The 21,048-nt window shown below is 38.5% G+C and overlaps 2 protein-coding genes across 6 annotated transcripts in view; one reads left to right on the plus strand and one right to left on the minus strand.

The window, feature by feature from the left end:
* The first annotated feature begins 11 nt into the window (after positions 1-11).
* Positions 12-6,709, plus strand: LOC136237164 (leucine-rich repeat serine/threonine-protein kinase 2-like). Of its 2 annotated transcripts, none has more exons than XM_066027475.1 (3): positions 12-350; positions 406-830; positions 1,611-6,709. In XM_066027475.1, the coding sequence occupies exons 2-3, from the start codon at positions 416-418 to the stop codon at positions 6,650-6,652; spliced, it is 5,457 nt and encodes a 1,818-aa protein (XP_065883547.1). In that variant the 5' UTR covers positions 12-350; positions 406-415; the 3' UTR covers positions 6,653-6,709. The 2 variants fall into 2 exon arrangements, with proteins under 2 accessions (XP_065883547.1, XP_065883546.1); XM_066027474.1 differs by having other exon boundaries at positions 12-283.
* Positions 6,599-21,048, minus strand: part of LOC136237178 (5-formyltetrahydrofolate cyclo-ligase-like) — a 17,782-nt gene continuing 3,332 nt past the window's right edge. The window contains exons 8-10 of one of the 4 annotated variants that reach the window (XM_066027498.1): positions 6,730-6,805; positions 6,690-6,697; positions 6,599-6,632 (exon numbers count right to left, since the gene is read on the minus strand). In XM_066027498.1, coding sequence (XP_065883570.1) covers positions 6,691-6,697; positions 6,730-6,805 — 83 coding nt within the window. In that variant the 3' untranslated portion in view covers positions 6,599-6,632; position 6,690. Of the gene's footprint in view, positions 6,806-20,461; positions 20,618-21,048 lie in introns of those variants that run through there. The other 3 variants (XM_066027497.1, XM_066027496.1, XM_066027495.1) reach the window with 3 other exon arrangements.

Genomic DNA, 21,048 nt, shown 5'->3' on the forward strand with positions numbered 1-21,048 from the left:
GAACACTCAGTATAATACATAGTGTGACGTGTATAATTATATACCCCATTTCATTGCGAGGCAGATGAGACTACTGATAATTTAATTTCCTAGTTTATTTAAAGCGTTTAGATTTATCAAATTACTATAATTACAACTGCTCATAATTATTCTGATATTGAACTGTTGCAATGAGGAACTTGGGAAAGAACGTATAACAACGCCATTACCCTATTATAGCGACCGAGACAACGACTTGTTTGTATGAAATTAACTCGCGACGAAACACTACGAGCACGTACAGGTAAAGATACCCGGCACAGCGACTAATAACATTATTAGCTATGGCATGTATGGGGACAAGTCAGCAGGTGGGGGGTATTTAATATTGTGTCCCTGTTATACGTGGTGTCGTTTTGTTGATAGTGTTTAAGAGATGGAGGACAGTGTTAGCCAACTAAATGATACCGACCTCACGAGGTTACTAGGCTGGTGTCGCCGTGGTAAGGCACAAAAGCTACAAGACTTACTGGACACCTTCACTGGAGATATTAAGCCACTCCTACGCCGTGATCTTCAAGGGCGTACCATGTTACATGAAGCAGCTGCTGGGGGTCATCATGAGTTATTGCAATGGTTGCTTCAAAAGGGAGGTGATCCTAACTGTGGCATGTCATCTGCAAGGGGGACCCCTTTACATGTCGCAGTATCAGCTGGGATGACACAGTGTATACAAGTATTACTAGATCATGGAGCAAGCGTGTTCTCTCTGGACCAATCTGGTGCTACCCCTATCCATACCGCAGGAGTACAGAGTAGAAAGAATATTCTAATACTACTGAACTCTACTGGTTAGTGTGTGCAGGGGACTGTATGTGAAGCCACTTGTGTATAATACATGTTGAGGATTTAGCCATGTAGTTGTGTGTCCCATGGCTATACACTGGAACCTGTTACAGACACTTAGTATCTCTTAATCTGGACATTATTGGTTGGTCTCACTGGTTGTGATTGACCTCATTACATAAAAGGGAATTACAGCACACACTTTTTAAAAATTATTTAAATTAATTTGTGGTTGATGGTGGTGTGTGCTAAAGTTAAATATTTTTATGATGCATATCATCAAAATGCCATGTTTGGATTGGGTCATGATGGGAGCCATCAGTGGCACTATCCAGTTATAGCTGCTATTTACCCCCACACCTGTGTATAACTCATTGTGTATAACTCCTGGTGGACCATATCAAGCTGTCATCCTATGAATTGCCCTATTAAGTGACTTGTGTGTTTAATCAGACCATCCCTTATATGGATACTTTGGACTATGATAGGCCTCTCTATGGGAAATAGTAGATGTTCATATAAGGGAGAGCTCATAGTATTTGTGTGATACATACATGCCTCACATTTGATCTACTGGCAATAAAGAACTGTTGATGAAGTCAAGGAGAACACACGGAAGTGTTACCAGGAATTTCAGTTCCGTTCAAAATTATACTGTTTGCGTGATGAAGTTCTTTTCTTGTTTTCAACTGAAATTCCCAGTATTATGTTTGTTCAATGTATTCCAGTGTTTGTACAGGTCATATAGGGGACAGTATACGACTCTTGATGTGTTTCCTTTGTAGCTCTGATAGAGGCAGTAAAGACAGATTCATCAGATTGTCAAGAGTTACTCAAGCTACCACAAGATCAACTTACAGAGGGGACTATAGAACGTGCTCTGATCACCGCTGTGAGGTCCAGTAATTGTCAGAATGTTATTAAATTGTTACTACGGGAACCAACAAACATTGATGAAGCCATTCAAGTGAGCTGTACACTGGAGAACTACATGGCAACAGCTGTGCTCATAGCAGCAAAGGCTGCCATTGAAAATGATGTAGCTATGTTGCTGAACTTATGGAGAGGGGTGGAGCATCAGAGGGCAGGGCTCGCTCAGCAAGTATGCAATTGTGTGGTCAATGGTGATGTAAGGCTAGTATTTGCAATTGAATTAGCTCGACGACACAATTCAACGATGGTACGTACCGAGCTATTACTGAGAACTGATGTAGACTACATGGCTTGCTCTGTGCTCTGGTTTGGGTTGAAATTGTATCAGCTGGAAGAGACATGGTTTAGAAGAGTCACATGGGCAAAGAAGATTAACCTAGCAAAGAACAGGTTGATGGAATTTCCTGCCGCAATCTGTCAACACCTTACACATTGCACACTACTTAATCTACAACATAACTCACTGAAGGAAATTCCCAGTGAACTACTAACATTACCATGCTTGTGTACACTAGTGTTGTGTCATAACCAACTAACTGTTGTCCCTGGAGGAATATGGAGCCCTTCACTAGTGTCACTAGACTTCTGCCATAACCAGCTAGCCACAATACCATCTGATTGTCAAGCTGAGTCACTTACCGAGTTACACTTGTCACATAATCAGTTAATAGAGCTACCTTCTTGTATGATGTTCTTCCCCAAGTTGACCGCCCTTGATGTCAGTCATAATCCTACCCTCTCTTCCCTCCCTCCACAACTAGGCCTGCTCAAGAACCTCTCCAAGTTAATGATGGATGACCTCCCAGCCTTAGTTAGCCCACCAAAGTCATCTCACTCTTCAACTACTAGCTCCTTGTCCTACCTCAGGGGACGACTACTGTCCTATACTGACCAGTATCAGATGAAAATGGTTGTCATGGGCAACACAGCCACAGGCAAGTCAACACTGATTAATTTACTGAGTGGGCGTGAGGGACGATCCAATGGTGTTGCTGGAGCCATCATCTCAAAGTGGAGATATTCTCCAAACAAATTATTACCAACTATCAACTTCAGTGTGTGGGACCTAACTGGCTACCAGGATTGTTATGCTGCTCACGAGTGCTTGTTAACTCCTAGGGCTCTCTATGTTATTGTGTGGCGACTGATTGATGCTGAAGATGGGATAGCGGGTATTACTCCATGGTTGAATATGTTAACAGCTTGTGTACCTAACTGTCGTGTGGTGATTGTGGCAACACATCTGGATCACATGTCCGAGGATAACTCCCTTGCAGTAAACAGTCTACTCCGATCAGTGCAGCAATTGATTGAGCAATATTCAAACCTGAATGTGACGCATGCCACTGCTGTGTCCTTAGGCAAGTCTTCAAATAGTGCTCACCAGTTGAGGGATATCATTTATAATGCTGCCTCCAGCTACCACGTCAACAGTGCTACTGGGATAGGTGCTAGGATACCATCAAGCTACAAGCAGTTGGAACAACTGCTGGTTGTTAATGACAGTGTTACTGTGATGGATTCTGAACAGGTTTACAACTTGGTATGCACCAAACTACCCAACTTGTGTGACAAGACAGAGCTGTTACAAGCTACACAGTTCCTTCATGAGGTTGGCTCAATATATCACTATGGCAACATCAGTTGGTATGGCCTCAGTGATTGCTACTTCGTCAATCCTTCATGGATGGTGCAGCTACTCTATAAGATGATCACCGTCGACTCGGGTAACCCGTTTGTTAAGAAGGGAATCCTCTACACAAAATACCTGCCCATCCTGTTTAAAGGTGATGAGTTCCGTGATAAGAATATGTCCTACTACCTGAACCTGCTGAGCAGGCTAGACCTGATTGTGCCACTAGACCGGGCCAACAAGTTTATCATGGTACCATCCAAGTTACCTGCAGTGGAGCCAACCGACATTCTCAGCCAGTTAGAAGAGAAGCCAGGCTACTGCAGGTTTGTGGTGCTTGATCATGGCCTGCCCCATGGGCTGTGCGGACGCCTCATTAGTAGAATGTTAAACAGTATCCCTGAGTTACAAGTGTTATTAGGGGAACAAGCAGTGGAGGATAAAGGCAAGAGTCTAGTAGTATCATCACATGTCATGTTGCCACAGCAACGATCTAGTAATGCTAAAAGAAATGCTAAAAATAAACATGCAGGTCTCAGTAATGGTGAGCATTATTTGGAATGTAACATTTATAAGGATGACATAAAGTTTGGTTGCTGGGCAACAGGTATGTTTTATTGGAATCATTATGATGGGGCATTCTTTTATATTAATGCACATGACCAGTCTCTACAATTTTCAACATCCCATGATGACAGGGGGCGTCAGCTTTTGTGTCACATGATTGCAGTGTTACAGTCATGTATGGATGACTGGTATCCAGGGTTACAGTGTGTGAGTGTGGCACCTTGTAATATATGCCTTCATCAGCACATAGGGGAATACCCTCTCAGCCATTTCCACATTGAAGATTGTATGGATTGCATCATAAGGGGAAATCCAAGTGCAGTGTTCACATGTGACAGAAACCATAAAATGTCACTACAAGATCTGGTTCCTGATCTACTACTGGACAAGAAATATTTGTTGGCTTCAAGCGAGTGTCGGTTGAAGAGAAATCGTAAGAGGATTGGCTCATTTGATGAAATGTTTATTGGGAAATTCCGTGATGTTCCAGCTGCCTTCAAGCCATATCATCATGGTGATGTCACATGTAGCCTGAGGCAGCTTCTATTAGAAGCCCATCTGTTGGATATTATCAGACATCCTTGTTTGTTAAATCTTCTGGGAGTGCTGCCCTGTCCTTCACAACCACAATCATATCATTCACCTTTACTACCACCCAAGCAATCACAACAGCAGCAGCCACACCCATTCTCCAAGACTGAAGCAGCAAGCAAGCAGCCACGCCCATCACCCTTGCTAGTATTAGAGAACTACACAACAGGCACACTGAATGAAGTACTCATCACCGAGTGTTTACCGAGACTGCTGGTGTATCGTATGGCAGCACAAGTGATCTCAGCATTTGTTAACTTGTTGCTATGCCGACCATCATCACAATTAGCTCAACTGTGTCCTAGCAACGTTTTAGTTTGTTCATTGTCACTAGACCAGCCAATCAACTGCAAGCTAGTCATGTCTGATCTTCGTCCTCACCATATTTCTACTGAACTGTCAGATCATCGTCATGACAACAGCTCTATGGATGTCACCAGTGTGTTAACAATGATTGGACGATTTCTGTATCAACTGATCTACCTTCAGCCACCAGATGGTGTAACTACCAACAAGGCATGTACACCATTTGGTTACTATTATCTGGACCAGTTAGCTAAGGTGTGTTTGCAGACTGAGCCACACCCCTTAATACAGGAACAGCAGATTAGCTTACAGGAAGTGATGTCACACTTGTACAATCCATTACATCAATTAGTGATGTACGAAGTGTCAGTTAGTAATGGACTAATCAGCTGTGCCTGTGCTGTACAATTTGACCAATCAGAAAGCAGCGACGGTTACTATGAAGTGTGGACATGTTGTAACGATGACAATGGAGCACGGCTCAGCATATTTCCAGCTAATGAGATGAAACAGCCACTACTGCATCACATGATCAATAATTATCAAGTCCGTCATATCTACCAGTGTGGTGATCTTGTATGGGTGCCATCATGGGCTGGATTAGAGAGTGGAGTTATTGACTTGTTTAGTGTTTACTCTAAACAACTAGTACATGCTATCAAGATGAGGGACACTTGTATGTCATGTATCAGCTGTTCCAATACACATGTCTACTGTGGCACCATAGAAGGATACTGTTTCATGTTACCTATAACATTAGCTGAACTACAAGTCACTGATAAACCCAAACTGCACTACATCTCAGAGTATTGTATTACTGGTATGGTTGTCACACCAGAAGGGGTGTGGGTAGCAGCACATGATGTCATACACATCTTGGAGCCGTTGTCCCTGGTAACCATTACTAGCCTCAGGCGCAAGGGGCTTCCTGACAGCTCTGATCTGATAGGCTCTCTTGTGAAATCAAACGACCGAGTGCGGAGTGTACAGTTTGGTGGCTTCCTTGTCTCGTCATGGGATATGAACCGACTGGATCACCGTGGAGATGTCAATGTTTATTACACCCTGAAGGCACGTGGGTGTGACCAACAAGGAAGCATTATAACTGCCTTCCAGCCAGTCATGGATGTACTGTGGGTGGGCGTGGTCAGTGGACACATCTTACTGTTAGACATGGAGTCTGGATCACTACTATCTCTGTTCCAGCCATACATTACTCCAGTCCGGTTCTTAATCTCCATTCCACATTTTGGTATCATGACAGATCATGTGATGCTCAGTGGTGGACGGTGTCGGCGTCGTCATGTTAGTGACATCCCTAACAATAGCAGCATTAACCATGACGACAATTATCTGATCATGTGGGAGGTGTTACCAAACCAACGATTACATCAGCTGGAGCAGTTACGAGCCACCCAGTTGTGGAGAAATGATGAGAGCTATCAAGCTGGATTATTACATTGTGGGTTTGAGTATCCTACTGATAGTCACCAACAACCACCAACAGTAAATGGTGATAGGATAAAGAGTGATACTAGTTTTGTCAGCCTCTCATCTACACTGCAGCTGACAGTGGTCCCCCCAAGTGGGGAGGGTAGGGAGACTGTGCTCACTCGTACACCACTAACACTGGCTAGCCTACGTCATGACATCAGTAAGAGGCTAGGGATAACATCACATGACACAATACAACTAATGGTTGATAATATAGTATTGAACAATGATGAGGTGGTACATCAACAATTGTTATCACCGGGTAATATTCAACCAATCATATCTGTAACATTTGTATCATAATTTAATAATTACGTCATCATATTTTATTGTATATTACATCATAAATGTATCACATGATCCGGTAATGATGTTATAAGTGTATCACATGATCCAGTGTCATATCATGTGATCCAGTTGGTAGTTCATCACATATCTGAACACTGAATGCCATCGCTATGGTAACAAACACATGATAAATGATGTCTTCTGAACACATACATTTAAAAGAAAATATTGTTTCAGTTGTAGATAACATCAAGAAAGTTAATTTGTGTGGAGAGAGTGTCAAGTTCCCAGCCCCTTTGATCAAACTAATACCTTGACCGGCAATGTCAAAGTGGTGTTGATAAGGTCAAGCCTTTTTTCTTAAAACAAATTACTTAAGAGTGCTTGCTGAATCCTCACTTGTTAATAATAATACTATGTACCTGTTGATAAAAGAGTTATTATGATTGGAAAATGAAATATGTAAGCAGCCAAGGTAAGCCAAAAGTTGTTGCTTGGATCTTGCTACACAAAATATGGGTTGGATGGTAGGTTGGGAAAAAAAAATTCATACTGCCTGCAGGCACAAGCCACAGAGGTATTGTAGCTACATTCATAGCGCATGAGCTATACACTACACTAAAAACTAAAGTTTTGGCTCAAGTATTGGTATAGATTTGTGGAGTACTGGCACAATTACTGGATTTGTAGGTAGTGTGCTCTTTCTGAGGGTCTATTGGAAATTTTAGCTTTATAATGTCATATAGTGTCATACACTGTTCTATTAGAATAATTACAAATTCAATTCCACGTGTCACATCATTTTTTTTTTTTTTTTTTTTTTTTTGAAGATTAGATCATCTGAGCAGCAACTTTTCATAATATAATAGCCAAATGACTATATCTCCCTTGACATGCTCTGTGCTATACACACAAATTATCCTGTTGTACTGGTATAACTGACTTGGGACCTGCCAATACATAGTCATGTTGGCAGAGGCAAGCAGAGGAATACATTAGCTGATTTATTTGTTGTTGGATAGAAAAACAGAGAATCTTCTATTGTTGATCCTTATCCATTTTCTCCTAACCAATGACAAGAGAATAGCCTCCAGTCCATCATGTCAAACTGATGGTACTCCCGAGGGAGTCAATCTTCTCCCAAAGCTAAACTAGTTTAACACATAACTAGACACTTTAATGGTACTATGACTCAGCAGCCACTACCAGGCCCACAGTGGTTGGGACCAGCTGCCTCTAGAAATGTTCTCCATAGCTGAAAATGATGGTTAGTTTGTCTACACAACGAAATGATATTAATTATAGCAGTAATGAATTTAGAGATGGCAGGATGGAAAATGATGTGGTGGGTAACAAGAAACTACAAATCAGTCACTGCAGTATAGTACACACTCAGTGGAGGGCAGGCAACTACCTCCTATGGCTTCTGTATATTTTATAAAACCGTAATTCTCAACCTGATGATTATCTCAGACGTAGTTTAGACAATGAATTTATGAAATACCCCAAAGCATGTACTAATTATGGAGTGGTTACAAACACTATTTCTGCACTAAAGCTAATAGCGAAACTCTCCTCCAAAAATTCTTGTAGTGGCTTGTAATAGTATCATCTTTAAAAGTATGGAAACAGATTTGTAGATAATGTTATTACCCAACTACTACAGGAAACCAAGTCGAAGGAGATTACTGTTTTCAATTTAGAAAATTCGATAGTTCATTTAAACAATTACGACAAAGTATGAAGACCATAGAACCAAAACTGAGAAACTACTTCAAAAATTTGTAGAACTGTGCAATTTCTCAGCCTAAAACACTAACTTTGGTCTTATAAGTGCAAGGAAAAAATTCAATTAGGGATCATAGGGAAAAAGTTGTGAAACAAGGGAGGTCCCCTACACCTGTAGAATTAGAATTTAATAATCAGCTTATCTAAAAGCTTCTTAAATGATGATCTTTACAATATAATCTGATAAACTCTTCCAGTCATTGATTACCCTGGTTGAAAACGTATAAGATCTTATACATTTTTGTGAAAATGTACTTTAGCTAATTTGAGATTGTGCAGTGCTACAGCACATCCTGTATAGCTGTAAATGGGATTTTTGGGTACGTGACCACTTTTGGGGTATTTGCAGTTAACTGCACTGATATTGAACGTAATAGACAGTTTATTAATATATTGGCTTATCTTAAGGTCAGTCTGCATGAAAATCATTAGAAACAATCAAAAGGTTGAGGCATCATCTTATTTTGTAGTGGAATTCCTATATGAAGGGATTTTGGTCACGTGACTACTTTTTGGATATTTTACATGTGTTAAAATTGTGATGATATCAAATGTTGCAAACAACCCAATAACAAATTAGCACTTGTTTGCTTTATCTTAAAGGTAAATCTGTGTGAAAACTGTCTCCAGAAATAACAAAACCAAGCACCTTCCTATTTTGAGTGAATACCCTATCTATATACAGCAAAAAGTGGCCAAAAATTCTGGGTCCCAAAATGTTCGTAATAGAGAGGTTCCACTATATATCTTCTGGTGGAGGTGACCTCCCTTGTTCTGTGATCCCTAATTAAACTTAAAATTTCTTGTGCTTGTTTGTTTACTTATTATAATAACCATTGAACCTTCCACATCAAAATACACAATGGCACTAAACTTCATGTTTTCATCTGAACACACTCCATCAGGCTGAAGTGATGTCAAAGAGTGAAAAATCAAGCCTGTAGCCCCAGCCGTTATCGAGTTACACTTTAAATAAGTCTAAGAGGTAGTAGAAAAATTCTCTAAATAAATGTTTCTTTTGATATTCGTATAAACTTATTGTAAGTGTTTTACAATCATACTGAAGGAATTGACAGGCACCAGGACAGTATTGTGAGGCTGGTCCATGATCCCTAATATACAGTTACTCTACTGTACTGTATGATGTGGTCAGTAATCCCAAACACATCTGATACAAAATAAGCCTTTTCTATAATGATGTCACATCGGTTTTCTATTTGGGGTACTCTTATATTTTTGAGTATTGCATCCTATGACGACAAGTTTTTCATGAACCATTTAGTTTTTAATAAAGGTGATATTGAAGCCAAGTTACCAGGTATGGTTACAACGTATATATAGGAATGTTATTTCTACTCAACCTTCAAAACCAGCCGAAATTTTCAAAACCCACGTAAATGATTTTATTCCACTGTGTTATACCCATACCTGTTAGTTTTAGCTCGATATCTTCTTCCTGAATTACACAAACGATTGATCTTCATTTGTCACCCAATATCATCTGTACTTGAAAACATTAGAGTCCCCCAAATAGAGGTCACCATTTTTTGCTCTGAAGTCATTATGGAAAAGGCATGGAAAGCAAGCAGAGATCAGTGAAAACCACATTTTGCATGTGAAGCCATATGATATAGTAGCATGTTCAGTGTTTATATGGTCAATTATTTCTTTATTAAAACTACCATTGGTACTTTCCCTAAATGCAAGACAACTTTAGATTCAATGTTGACTAAAACCTTACAATGTCCTATTGCTGTGTTATGGTGTAGGTTACTATGTACAGTGAAATGATGTGGGCATGCTGGATTAGTTAAGGAAATTGTACTAGCAGTACCGTAGAGTCGGGTTGTTAAGCGCATGTGTTTATTAAGCGCATATTATTCGTTAAGCACATACATGATTGGAAACAGTTTTCGCGGACCCAATGTACACTGTAGTTGTGACATAGGCACTCTTGAAACAATCTCTGTTATCCGCGCTAGCTTGGACGCTGAGAAGTTGCTGTAGAACTTGAAAATCGATGATTTATTGATGTGATTAGCCATATCATAACCTGTTGTACATACTGGTCTAGTTTTTGTACGAAAAATTGCATATTCACATTTTGAAAAAATGTGCCTTTTTTTCAATTGCTATTTTAACAGGGAGGCGGCATCAGCCAAAGCTGTTCTTCAACTACACCCTGTACACAACCCTGTACACAACCCTGTACACAACAAACAAATAAACACACACATACACAGCAATTACAAACTAACATTACTAAAATGTTCCTAAATAACTATTTCAAAATTGAGTATTTTTGTTTCCTTTCTCTTTCAGTGAAAGTAGCAAAAATTCTAGAGTGCTTTATGCCATTTAGTAGTGATGTTGTACTGTGACTTTAGAGGTGTTACGATAACAAATTTGTGAGTTTTAGCCAGTCGTATCGTTTTGCCTATTTCACTAATGGGCATGAAGCTAATCACACAAGCGATTGTTTTGAGTTGCCAAGGTGATTGCTTATGATAAAATGCACCTGATAGGCTATATTTTGAGTTGGTATCTGTAGTAGATTAAGAACAACAGACCATCCATTGGTTTCATGCCAACGATCTTATCTTCCTTGTGTATGGACTGTTCTTTGAGAAACAAGTTTGTTTTTAATATTTAAGGATGTGAGGTAAAGAATACTTCATCATCTTAAGTTGTTAGTTCAAAATTCATTGTAATCAACCTGGTGTAGATTTAAAGGTAACAATGTGGATTATCTGGTCAGTATACCATCAGTACTGCTGTGAATATGCATAAATAAAGGACAAGGAATACCATAGAGAGGGAAACTTTGGCGGGGGAAAACTTTGGTGAATTTGGCAATTCACTACAAATTCTCCAAAGTTTAACCCGCCAATTACTCATAGCGCCTGACATTAGCATCTTTATAGCTATAGATTGAGCTTGAATTCACCAAAGTTTATTTATCCAAATGCAATTTAGCTTACTATTCACCAAAGTTTAGCCCCACCAAAGTTTCCTCTATACGGTAGTTTAACTGTTATAAATGTTGAAGTGCTGATCATCGGTCTGGCCATTGTTGTGGCACTATCATGTCCTTACCATACCTTAGTGTCACTGCCTAGCCTAAAAAGGATGCGGGCGAGCGGATGATCAGGACTTCAGGACTATTTACTCATACATTACACCACTGTGATGACACACTATAACTCATTCATGCTGATTTAGTTTATTAACCAATATTCTTATGGAATAAGTAATGCTTTTTTTCCCTGTAAAAATGCACTAAGAAAATTGTTGATGGCTAGCTATATGCTGCTTAAAAACAACTGAGCACAATAATGTATAGCTAAGCAGTCTCCACAGGTATAGTTACATTTGCTTTCCAAGTGAAACGTCTCATTAGCTATGTCAGCAAAGTAAGTTGGTTCAAATGATCCACAATGAAATATAAGCACATCATTCAAATCTGAAGTCTTAGCCCACTATGTGTTTCTAGCAATTCAGTAAACCTTAAGAAAAATAATTATATAACTGTCAAAGTTTTGAGTCATTGATTGCTCCAGGCTAGTGTTTTTTAGTGATCACGTGTGAGTTGATGTTTTAACTTAACGGCTTGTCAATGTAGGACCATACAATTGGATTTATTTAGTCATGGAAATTTTGAAGTTTGATTTCAACCTCGATTTCAACAAATTTAAATATTACCGGCTTTCCAGTGTTTAGTGATACTGTAAGGAAGTTCCACTAGAAGAGTTACTAGACTAATCATTTTAGAGGACCACATTATAGGAAAGTTAAAGCCGGCTATGACCTATTAGATTATGCTACATACTGAAGCTACTTTGGTCACTGGTAACAGAAGTATCTAGCTATATAATCAAGTACAAACTAGTCAGAAACATTTTAGTACTGTGGTAGAGTTAAGGGTATAGTTGTATTAGCTAGAATCCCAGACTGTTCTATTAGAGTATCTCGATCTTCTGCAGTGTTTAAAAAATCTGTGTCCTTGGTTTCTACTGAGTCACGTGCACTTAAGCGCCCGTAATATTAATAATAGTCCTCATAAACTGGGGTTCCATGTTTTCCACACGGGCGGGTGACCAGAAATTAAGTTGGTGTGGCCTTACTTACTCAGTCAGTAGAAAATTCCATTAAATAAATTATTTTTAAAAATTCCGTAGCAACTAGTTGAGAGTGTTTCAGGTTGATCTGAAGGCTTGTTTGGGCTTAGTTTTACCTAACCAATACTGCCTCATCGTCGTCAGGAAAAATTGAGGCTGGTTTTGGGTGATGCAGTAGATAATCATGTATTACATTTAATGTTGCATAGGATTAAGCTTGTGTCAGCAAGTATATATAGAAGAGTGTTAGCAAGGAGAGGATGTAGCATTAAGTCATCATCATCTTGATTCAAGTGTATCTGGTGTGCATTTAATGGAGATGGACTAAGGTGTTCAATCAAGACTTAGCCATCTGATTCGCATGATGGGGAAGAGGCCATTTTATGTGAGGGTCGGTGTAACAACTGGCTTCACCGTCACTGCGCTGGACTGTCCAACATCCACTTTGACATTGCATTAACCAGCTCCGACCCGTTTATGTGTGTGTTCTGTGTTTTGAAAAGCCAAGCTGATCAAATCCTTGAGCTCAGAAGCTCAATCAAAGATCTAACCCAAGAACTTGCTAATCTGAAAGGTTCCAATCAGCCAGCACAAGCAAGTCTACCATATTCTCAACCAACTGTGAAATTCAAGTCAGATTCAGTCCCTGACTCAATCCAACACAATAGAAAGTTCAATGTCGTAGTATATGGTATTTCTGAGTGTTCACCTGGTCTGCCATGTCTGGATCGCATTAAAAGTGATTTAGACAGTATCTCCTTGATGTTTGCAAAAGTTTCATCCATCAATAAGTCAGCAATACGTGACTGTCATAGACTCGGCAAGTACCATAACAACTTAAGTCGTCCTCGACCTATCATTGCCCAGATGAACTCTACTGTTGATGTTGCTAATCTGTTGGCCCAAAGAGGCTCTCTTCCTAATAATGTCATTTTAAAGCCAGACCTCTCTCAACAAGAACGCTTTACTGAGTCACTACTGATGAAGGAAAGATGGAAGCTCATCCAGTCTGGCCATGATCGGAAAGTCATCAAAATTCGTAACTCCAGTATATTTGTTAACGGGCGTCTGCATGGTAGAGTTTCTAACAACTCTCTTCAAATTGCTGACTTACCTGTTGCTATCAGCACAGCCTTACCATCACAGGGTGACTCCTTGGAAACTTCCACAGCTGGTCACCAAGCCAGCAACTCAAATTGACCAACCATTTCAACTCAGTCTCTGCACATATGTCTATCGAATGCTCGGAGCTTGGTCAACAAGCTTGGAGCTTTACAGTCTTTCGTGTACTCGTCGTCCCCAAATATTATCGCTATCACAGAAACTTGGCTGTCTAGCTACATCCTAGATAATGAGATTTTACCAACTAATTACATTATTTATCGCAAGGACAGAGTTACTAGAGGAGGAGGCACACTATTGGCAATTGAAAACCACTTACAATCTAAACTCCTTCAGTCTCCATCTGACTTAGAAATTGTAACAGTGGAAGTGGAGTCAGAATTCATTTTTTGTTCTATTTACATTCCCCCAGACTCCTCTCAGACATGCTTTGACAATTTATTTGTGTATCTATCTTCTCTCATTGACCATGGCAAAATATTCCTTCTTGGCGACTTCAATTTACCTGACATCAACTGGCAGACTTTGTCTGCTTCTACTTGCACATCATCTTCATTCTGTGAATTTGTTTTTGACAATAATCTAGACCAACTTGTTGCTGTACCTACTCACGACAAAGGTAATATCCTGGACTTAGTATTCACTGATACCCCTCATATTGTACACCACCTATCAGTTGAAAACCACGTGTTGGCAGATCTTAGTGATCACTTTCTCATATCATTTGCTATTAGCATTGACACCGAAGCACCTAAAGATAACTATCCATCCTATATATTTGACTATTCTAAAACTGACTTTGACCAAGCTCGGTCTTATTTATGGAGTTGTGACTTTTACCCCTGCCTTAGCACTGATGATATTGAATTCATATGGACTTATATCAAAGCTGCAATCACAACTGCTATTGATTTATCTACTCCAAGGGTCAAGCTTCGTTCTAAGGAATATCCTAAGTGGTCCACATCTGAAACCAGACACCTCTCTAACTGTACACGAACCTTACGCAGAAGGGTTAAAACCCATCCTACTGACGCCAACCAATCTAAACTTACTTTATATGAATCTCACCTTAGAGAAAAACTTCTTTCAGCTAAGCAAGAGTATGAATTTAAGCTAGTTCAACAATTTGCAGGCTGTAAGAATGGCAAAATTTATAAGTATATGAACAGTTTACTTAATCATTCTTCTCTTCCAACTATAATGTATCATAAAGATTTGTCTGTTGCAACTGACCCTGAAAAAGCAGAAGCCTTCAATTCATATTTCTTCTCAGTTTATACAACGTCAGATTTTATTCTTCCTCCAAATGAGGACCTAACTCATCCAGCAACATGTATCAGTGATATTACCATCTCACCTACAGATGTGCTGCAATCATTAACTGGTTTAAACCCCTCTAAAGCCAAAGGCTTTGATGGAATAGGTCCAAAGATTCTCAGAGAATGTGCTCACTCATTGTATATCCCTCTACATCATCTTTTCACCCAAAGTTTGGGGAATCACAGTATTCCACAAGAATGGAAAATACATCAAATTGTACCTACTTACAAGAGTGGCGACAAACAATGTATCCGAAATTACCGACCGATTCCTTATTATGTTGTGTGTCCAAAGTACTAGAACGACTTGTGTATGATAAGATCAGTGATTTTGTTGTTTCGTCAATCTCTCCGGCTCAATTTGGCTTTCTTCCTAACCGTTCTTGTCTTCAACAACTCCTGCTATTTCTCAATTTTATTACCTCCACTCCTAAAGCATGTGTTGATGTCATTTATTTAGATTTCCGTAAAGCGTTCGACAGTGTTCCACACAAAGAACTGCTTTTTAAACTTTATAGTCTGGGAATTACTGGTAATATTTGGAAGTGGATTGAGGAATATCTTACTGGGAGGAAGCAATGTGTATCCATAAATAACAACTTATCTGGCTACCTTCCTGTCACATCTGGGGTACCGCAGGGAAGCATTTTGGGACCATTGTTCTTCATTGCTTATATTAATGACATATCTCAATATATATCTTTCTCAAAGTTATTCTTATTTGCAGACGACGCCAAGCTTACCAAAATTATTAACTCTCTTCAGGACAATAAATCCCTCCAAGAAGACCTCTGCTCATTTATTACCTGGAGCTCACATTGGAACCTTTTCATTAATTATGATAAAACATTTTTACTCCGATTATTCTCATCGTATTTGGTTCATGAATTCACCTATGAATCCCCCAGCAGCTCATCCATAAACATTGTCACTTCTCAGAAAGATCTAGGTATTTACATCAGTAGAGACCTTTCATGGACTCACCATCACAATACTATAGTCGCTAAGGCCTACAAGATGTTAGGACTCCTGAGGCGCACATTTGGTGCCTTTCACTCCATTACAACTAAGAAACAACTATATTTGACGCTTGTTTGCTCTCAGTTAACCTACTGTTCACAACTCTGGAGACCACAGTTAACTAAAGATATTACTTCCTTTGAAAGGGTTCAAAGACGCGCTACAAAGTTTATTCTAAATGATTACGATTCTGATTATAAGTCTCGTTTAATTACCTTAAATGTACTTCCATTGATGATGAGATATGAACTAGCTGATATTTTATTTTTTATTAAAAGTCTCAAGAATCCTACTGCAAATTTCAACATTACTGACTTTGTGATTTTCTCCTGCAGTTCAACCAGATCTTCTACCCACAATAAATTACAACATGTTAGACAATTTAACAACCGTGACAGACATTTTTATTTTTGTAGACTACCTCGTTTGTGGAATTCTCTTCCCCCGTTAAACATTGAATCTTCAGTTGCTTCTCTCAAACGTCAACTAAAATCAATATTTTATAATCACTTCTTAGAAAATTTTGATTCTTCTAACCCTTGTACATATCATTACTCATGTCCTTGCTGTAAATGTATGCATACACCGCACACACCCCTATATAATTAATTGTAATTACACCTACTTTTAGTTTTAAACTTTTTAGGCTACTAGCTATGCTAGTAGACCTTCAGTGTATTCCTAACTAATTTCCGTCTTTGTAATCATATCCCTATTTGTATCGTACACTGTAAAGCATTATAATAATAATAATAATAATAATAATAATAATAATAATAATAATAGCGACTGCAGTTGTTAGGAGAAACTGCTCTCCATAATTGTGTTATGATTCCCATTGTAGGAATCGAATTGCAAAGTGTGTGCATAGTGGTGTGTGCATAGTGGTGTGTGCATAGTGGTGTGTGCATAGTGGTGTGTGCATAGTGGTGTGTGCATAGTGGTGTGTGCATAGTGGTGTGTGCATAGTGGTGTGTGCATAGTGGTGTGTGCATAGTGGTGTGTGCTAAAAAACTATCATTGGTAAAAGCATGAATATGGATAGTGTTGAATTTACTAGGACCAGTTTTCCAAAAGTCGTTGAGCATTCAGAGGTGTAATGAAGTGACTTTCCACAGCTCTGTCAATTACTCTAATACACAACACACACTACCCTAATAGAATGCACAGTTGGTGGCAACACCTTCACATTTTCAGAAACTCGTTTAATGCTTATGTGGCGCGGGAATCAACTGCCTTCCATTATGCACCTTTCACCAGCACATGAAATAGTCATGTATTCAAGGCCTTCCTGAAGCTTGACTTCCACACTTCTGGTAACACGGAATGTTTCAACAAGCAAACTCTATTTCCAATCCCAGTCTGTTAAGTAATATAATATCTATATTAACCATAGTTGACAAACGCACAAGGCCCAATGCGACAATTACACGTGACGAAGCTACAAACGGGAAGAAAAGCTGGAAATAGAGGAAAATTAATGTCTCCTCCAGTGCTTACGTCTCCCTTGAAGTCTCCCTTCACATTGTATACAGCACACTAGCCTTCTAAGTAGATTGCAATATTCTTGTTCATCACGAAGGAATTCATTCAGAAATGGAGTCAAATATCCTTACACACTGGTGTGGCGACCACAAACTACTCTATTACAACGTAGTGATTCCGTGTTAAACACACCATAATTATTAATGGATGAATTTCATAATAACAAAAGTTGCCCCTAGCAACCTGAATTTTACAATATTTGTAGGGGTAAATGTCTATAGTAACATCTCCAAATTTTAAAAGGATAACATATTATTATTAATGCTTTACAGTGACCAGCACTGAAGGTCTCACACAACATGTGCTACAGCCTTAGGATTACCTAACCTAATTTCAAGGACTTAGACCTAATGACTTGACTTACTGACTGATAAGGTGTAACAGAAAAGGGGCCAAAGTAATAAAAAAAATCCCTCCAACCCCAGGATTCGAACTGCAGGTCACCCAATGTCATATATAGGTCATAAGATATGACATTTTACAGTTTGTCATTTTTCCATACATTATCTATGAGAGGGGGCAACAGTTGCCCCTTCTGGGCAATCACATAAATAATGTGTGGGAAAACAACAAATTCAATTAATGTCATTTCTCAATTTAACATTATTTGTAAGTGTGAATCTCACAATTAACCTCTCCAAATTTTAAAATGATAGAGTATATAGATCACATTTTGAAATTGGTGGTTTTCCCATACCCAGAAGGGGCAACTGTTGCCCCCTCCCAAATATAAAGTATGGGAAAACTGCTAACTTTAAAATGTCATATCTCATGGCATATATAAGCTGTCCTTTTAAGGTTACTTTTGACATTCACATCTACAAAATTCAGGTTGCTGGGGGCAACGGTTTAAAATCCCTTATTACAAAATTCATCTGTTAGGCATATGCACCTAACAGATAGTATTATTTTTACTGAAAGTTTTCTCTGAAAATTATACACACATGCGCTTAAAAACCCAACTCAACGGTACAAACATAGTACATCATTTACCCTATCATATAGCACGATAGTGTGTAGTGTACAAGCCAAGGATAGCAGGCAAGCTGTTTTACAGGAATCAAGAAAACGTTTCATCTGTAGCTCAATAGTGCCTAAATGGAAATTAACCATATTTGTTGTGGAAACTCCCTCAGTTAAGGCACCTATTCCAAATTTGAGTTGAATCCATCCAGCCATCACTGAAATAGATGCCTTAACTGTTTGTCTTATTTTCTTTGTAGTTTTCTTCTTAATCCTCTTATTCTTTTTATTTTCACACACTTTAGTAGAAACATCATATTTAGTGTGTACTTTACTCAATGTACTTCAAATTTGGAGGGAAATACATAAGAGCATAATGGAGCACATTTACAGCCTAATTGTTGTATAGATCAGATAAAGAACAAAAGGGAGTTAATTTTCAAATATGCAACAGCAATTTGTTGTCACGACTGATGGAATAACATGAAAATTGTACATGAATTATCGCAGTGTAAGTTTGAAAGAAATCAAGTTGATAATTATGGGAGTTATAACAATAATGCCAACCACATGTAAAAGCATGTGATCTAGTTTTGATTGTTGGTACTCCTACCAGAAAAACCGTAGAAGAGGATCAGCTGAATATTGTAATGTGAGTGGATCAATTATTGTAGGAGAACTTTTCAAAAGAGTTAAAATGCAAACCAACTACATGTACCCAATGATTGATCAAGATACTCTAATAGTGCAGTCACCCTATTAGAGCGTTCAGCTACTACATTCTGTAAAGAGTTCGGCTACAAACAACTCATCCTGTATACAGTTTAGCTACATTATATATGTCTTCGTTTTAGAGAGTGTAGCTATGTTACAAGTCACCCTTCAGTACGAAACAAGTCATCCCTTTTAGAGCTTTTGCTACATAATAATAATATTACACAATTACAATTAACATCTTAACAGTTAAAACGGACCATACAAATTAAAGTTTTTATCTTATTCCTACATGTAAGAAAAAAGACAAAACCAGACAAGGCTGACTTTTTGACTTACAAAAAGAACTATACCAAAACAGCCAAGCTATTAAAAAGAGTGTGTGGCCCCACAAAGGCCAGGTGGAAAAGTTGCAAAATCAAAGGTGGCCTTCCAAGAAATGGTTGCAATGATAATGTCATGATGATAGCGTTGCATCATTTCTTGGCTGTCACCTTTGATTTCGTGACTTTTTCGCTCTGGCCTTTTTTGGAAGCTACATGCTTTTTCACAGCTTTAGTATACTGAAATTGTACATGGCACAATAGCTACCATTTGGCAAACAAAGATTAGGGGTTGTCTATTTTGTATGCTATGCATTTTCAGTTGTAAACATGTAGTGAATTAAAAGTTAACTCCTACACATATACCTTAACCCAGGCAGAGTTGGGGGTAACTAGTTTTGTATAGCTACTGTAAAAAGTTATAACTAGTTACAACTGCCTGAAAAGTAACTAAGTTACAATAGTTACATTGTAACTATAGTTACATTGTAACTATAGGTAATAATGCTTTTAAAAGCAAGAGTACTTCAATTTTTGTGGTACAGCCACATTAAGTAGACACTTCCAGTGTACTGTTCTTCATGATTCAGCTTGAGTGACAGACATAACTGAGCTGAAATGGCTACAGAATTGTTATTTTCAGAAAGTGTGCATATAATAGTTCTCTTCTCTGGACAAAACAATCATGTCACAAAAGTTAATAAATAAGTGTAACTTATTTATGAAAGTAACTAGTAATGAGATTACTTAGTTACATTTATAAAGTAACTATAACTAAGTTGCATGAGGTGAAAGTGCCTAGTACCTAGTTACTTTTCTGAAGTAACTACCCCAACTCTGAACCATATCAGCACTATATATGTGTCTATGCTAACACCATATCAAAACTTGCTATTGGGAAGTGTAAACTGAAGTGGTCAAAATAAATTTTTACATAACATCAAATTATGCTATTAGTTCTTATGAATTATGTATCATAACAGCTAAAAATCAACTCCTTTGGTAGTCTTAGCTTAGTCAAACCAGTTGGTTGAAAAACCTTGTTGACAGCCGTCATTTCTTGCCCTATGTAAAGTACATGCATTTTGTACTTAATACAAAAAAGCAATCATTAGTATCCATAGTCTCTACAGGACATTATACAAATAATTAAAGCCCTTGGATTGTTCTACACGATTACGCCTGAAGTAAAGCTCTAGCATTACCATAGTAACATTTATTTACTATCGATTACAACATAGTATGCGCCCCCATGCAATTTATAATGGAGAATTTAATTACTTGGGTGGGAAACCTCCAAAAAGCTACCTGATACCCTCAACCAAATTCGCTAAACTTGGTATCATTCTATGTGTCAACACTTGCTGATTAAGAATCCACCCGAAGTAAGTGCCTAACCAATTGTTATAGCGAGTTACATTATAAAACATATGAAAAAACAGGGTTTTCCCCACTGTTTTAAAACATATCTGAATGCGTAATTTGGCGATACAAGG

This window comes from Dysidea avara, chromosome 10 (genome assembly GCF_963678975.1).
Source record: "Dysidea avara chromosome 10, odDysAvar1.4, whole genome shotgun sequence".
Classification (NCBI taxonomy): Eukaryota; Metazoa; Porifera; class Demospongiae; order Dictyoceratida; family Dysideidae; genus Dysidea; species Dysidea avara.

Bases quoted from the DNA above. Each gene is read 5' to 3' on its own strand.
- LOC136237164 (XM_066027475.1), top strand. From the start codon at position 416: ATGGAGGACAGTGTTAGCCAACTAAATGATACCGACCTCACGAGGTTA. The intron at 831-1,610 runs GTTAGTGTGTGC...TTTCCTTTGTAG, and splicing joins AATACTACTGAACTCTACTG to CTCTGATAGAGGCAGTAAAG.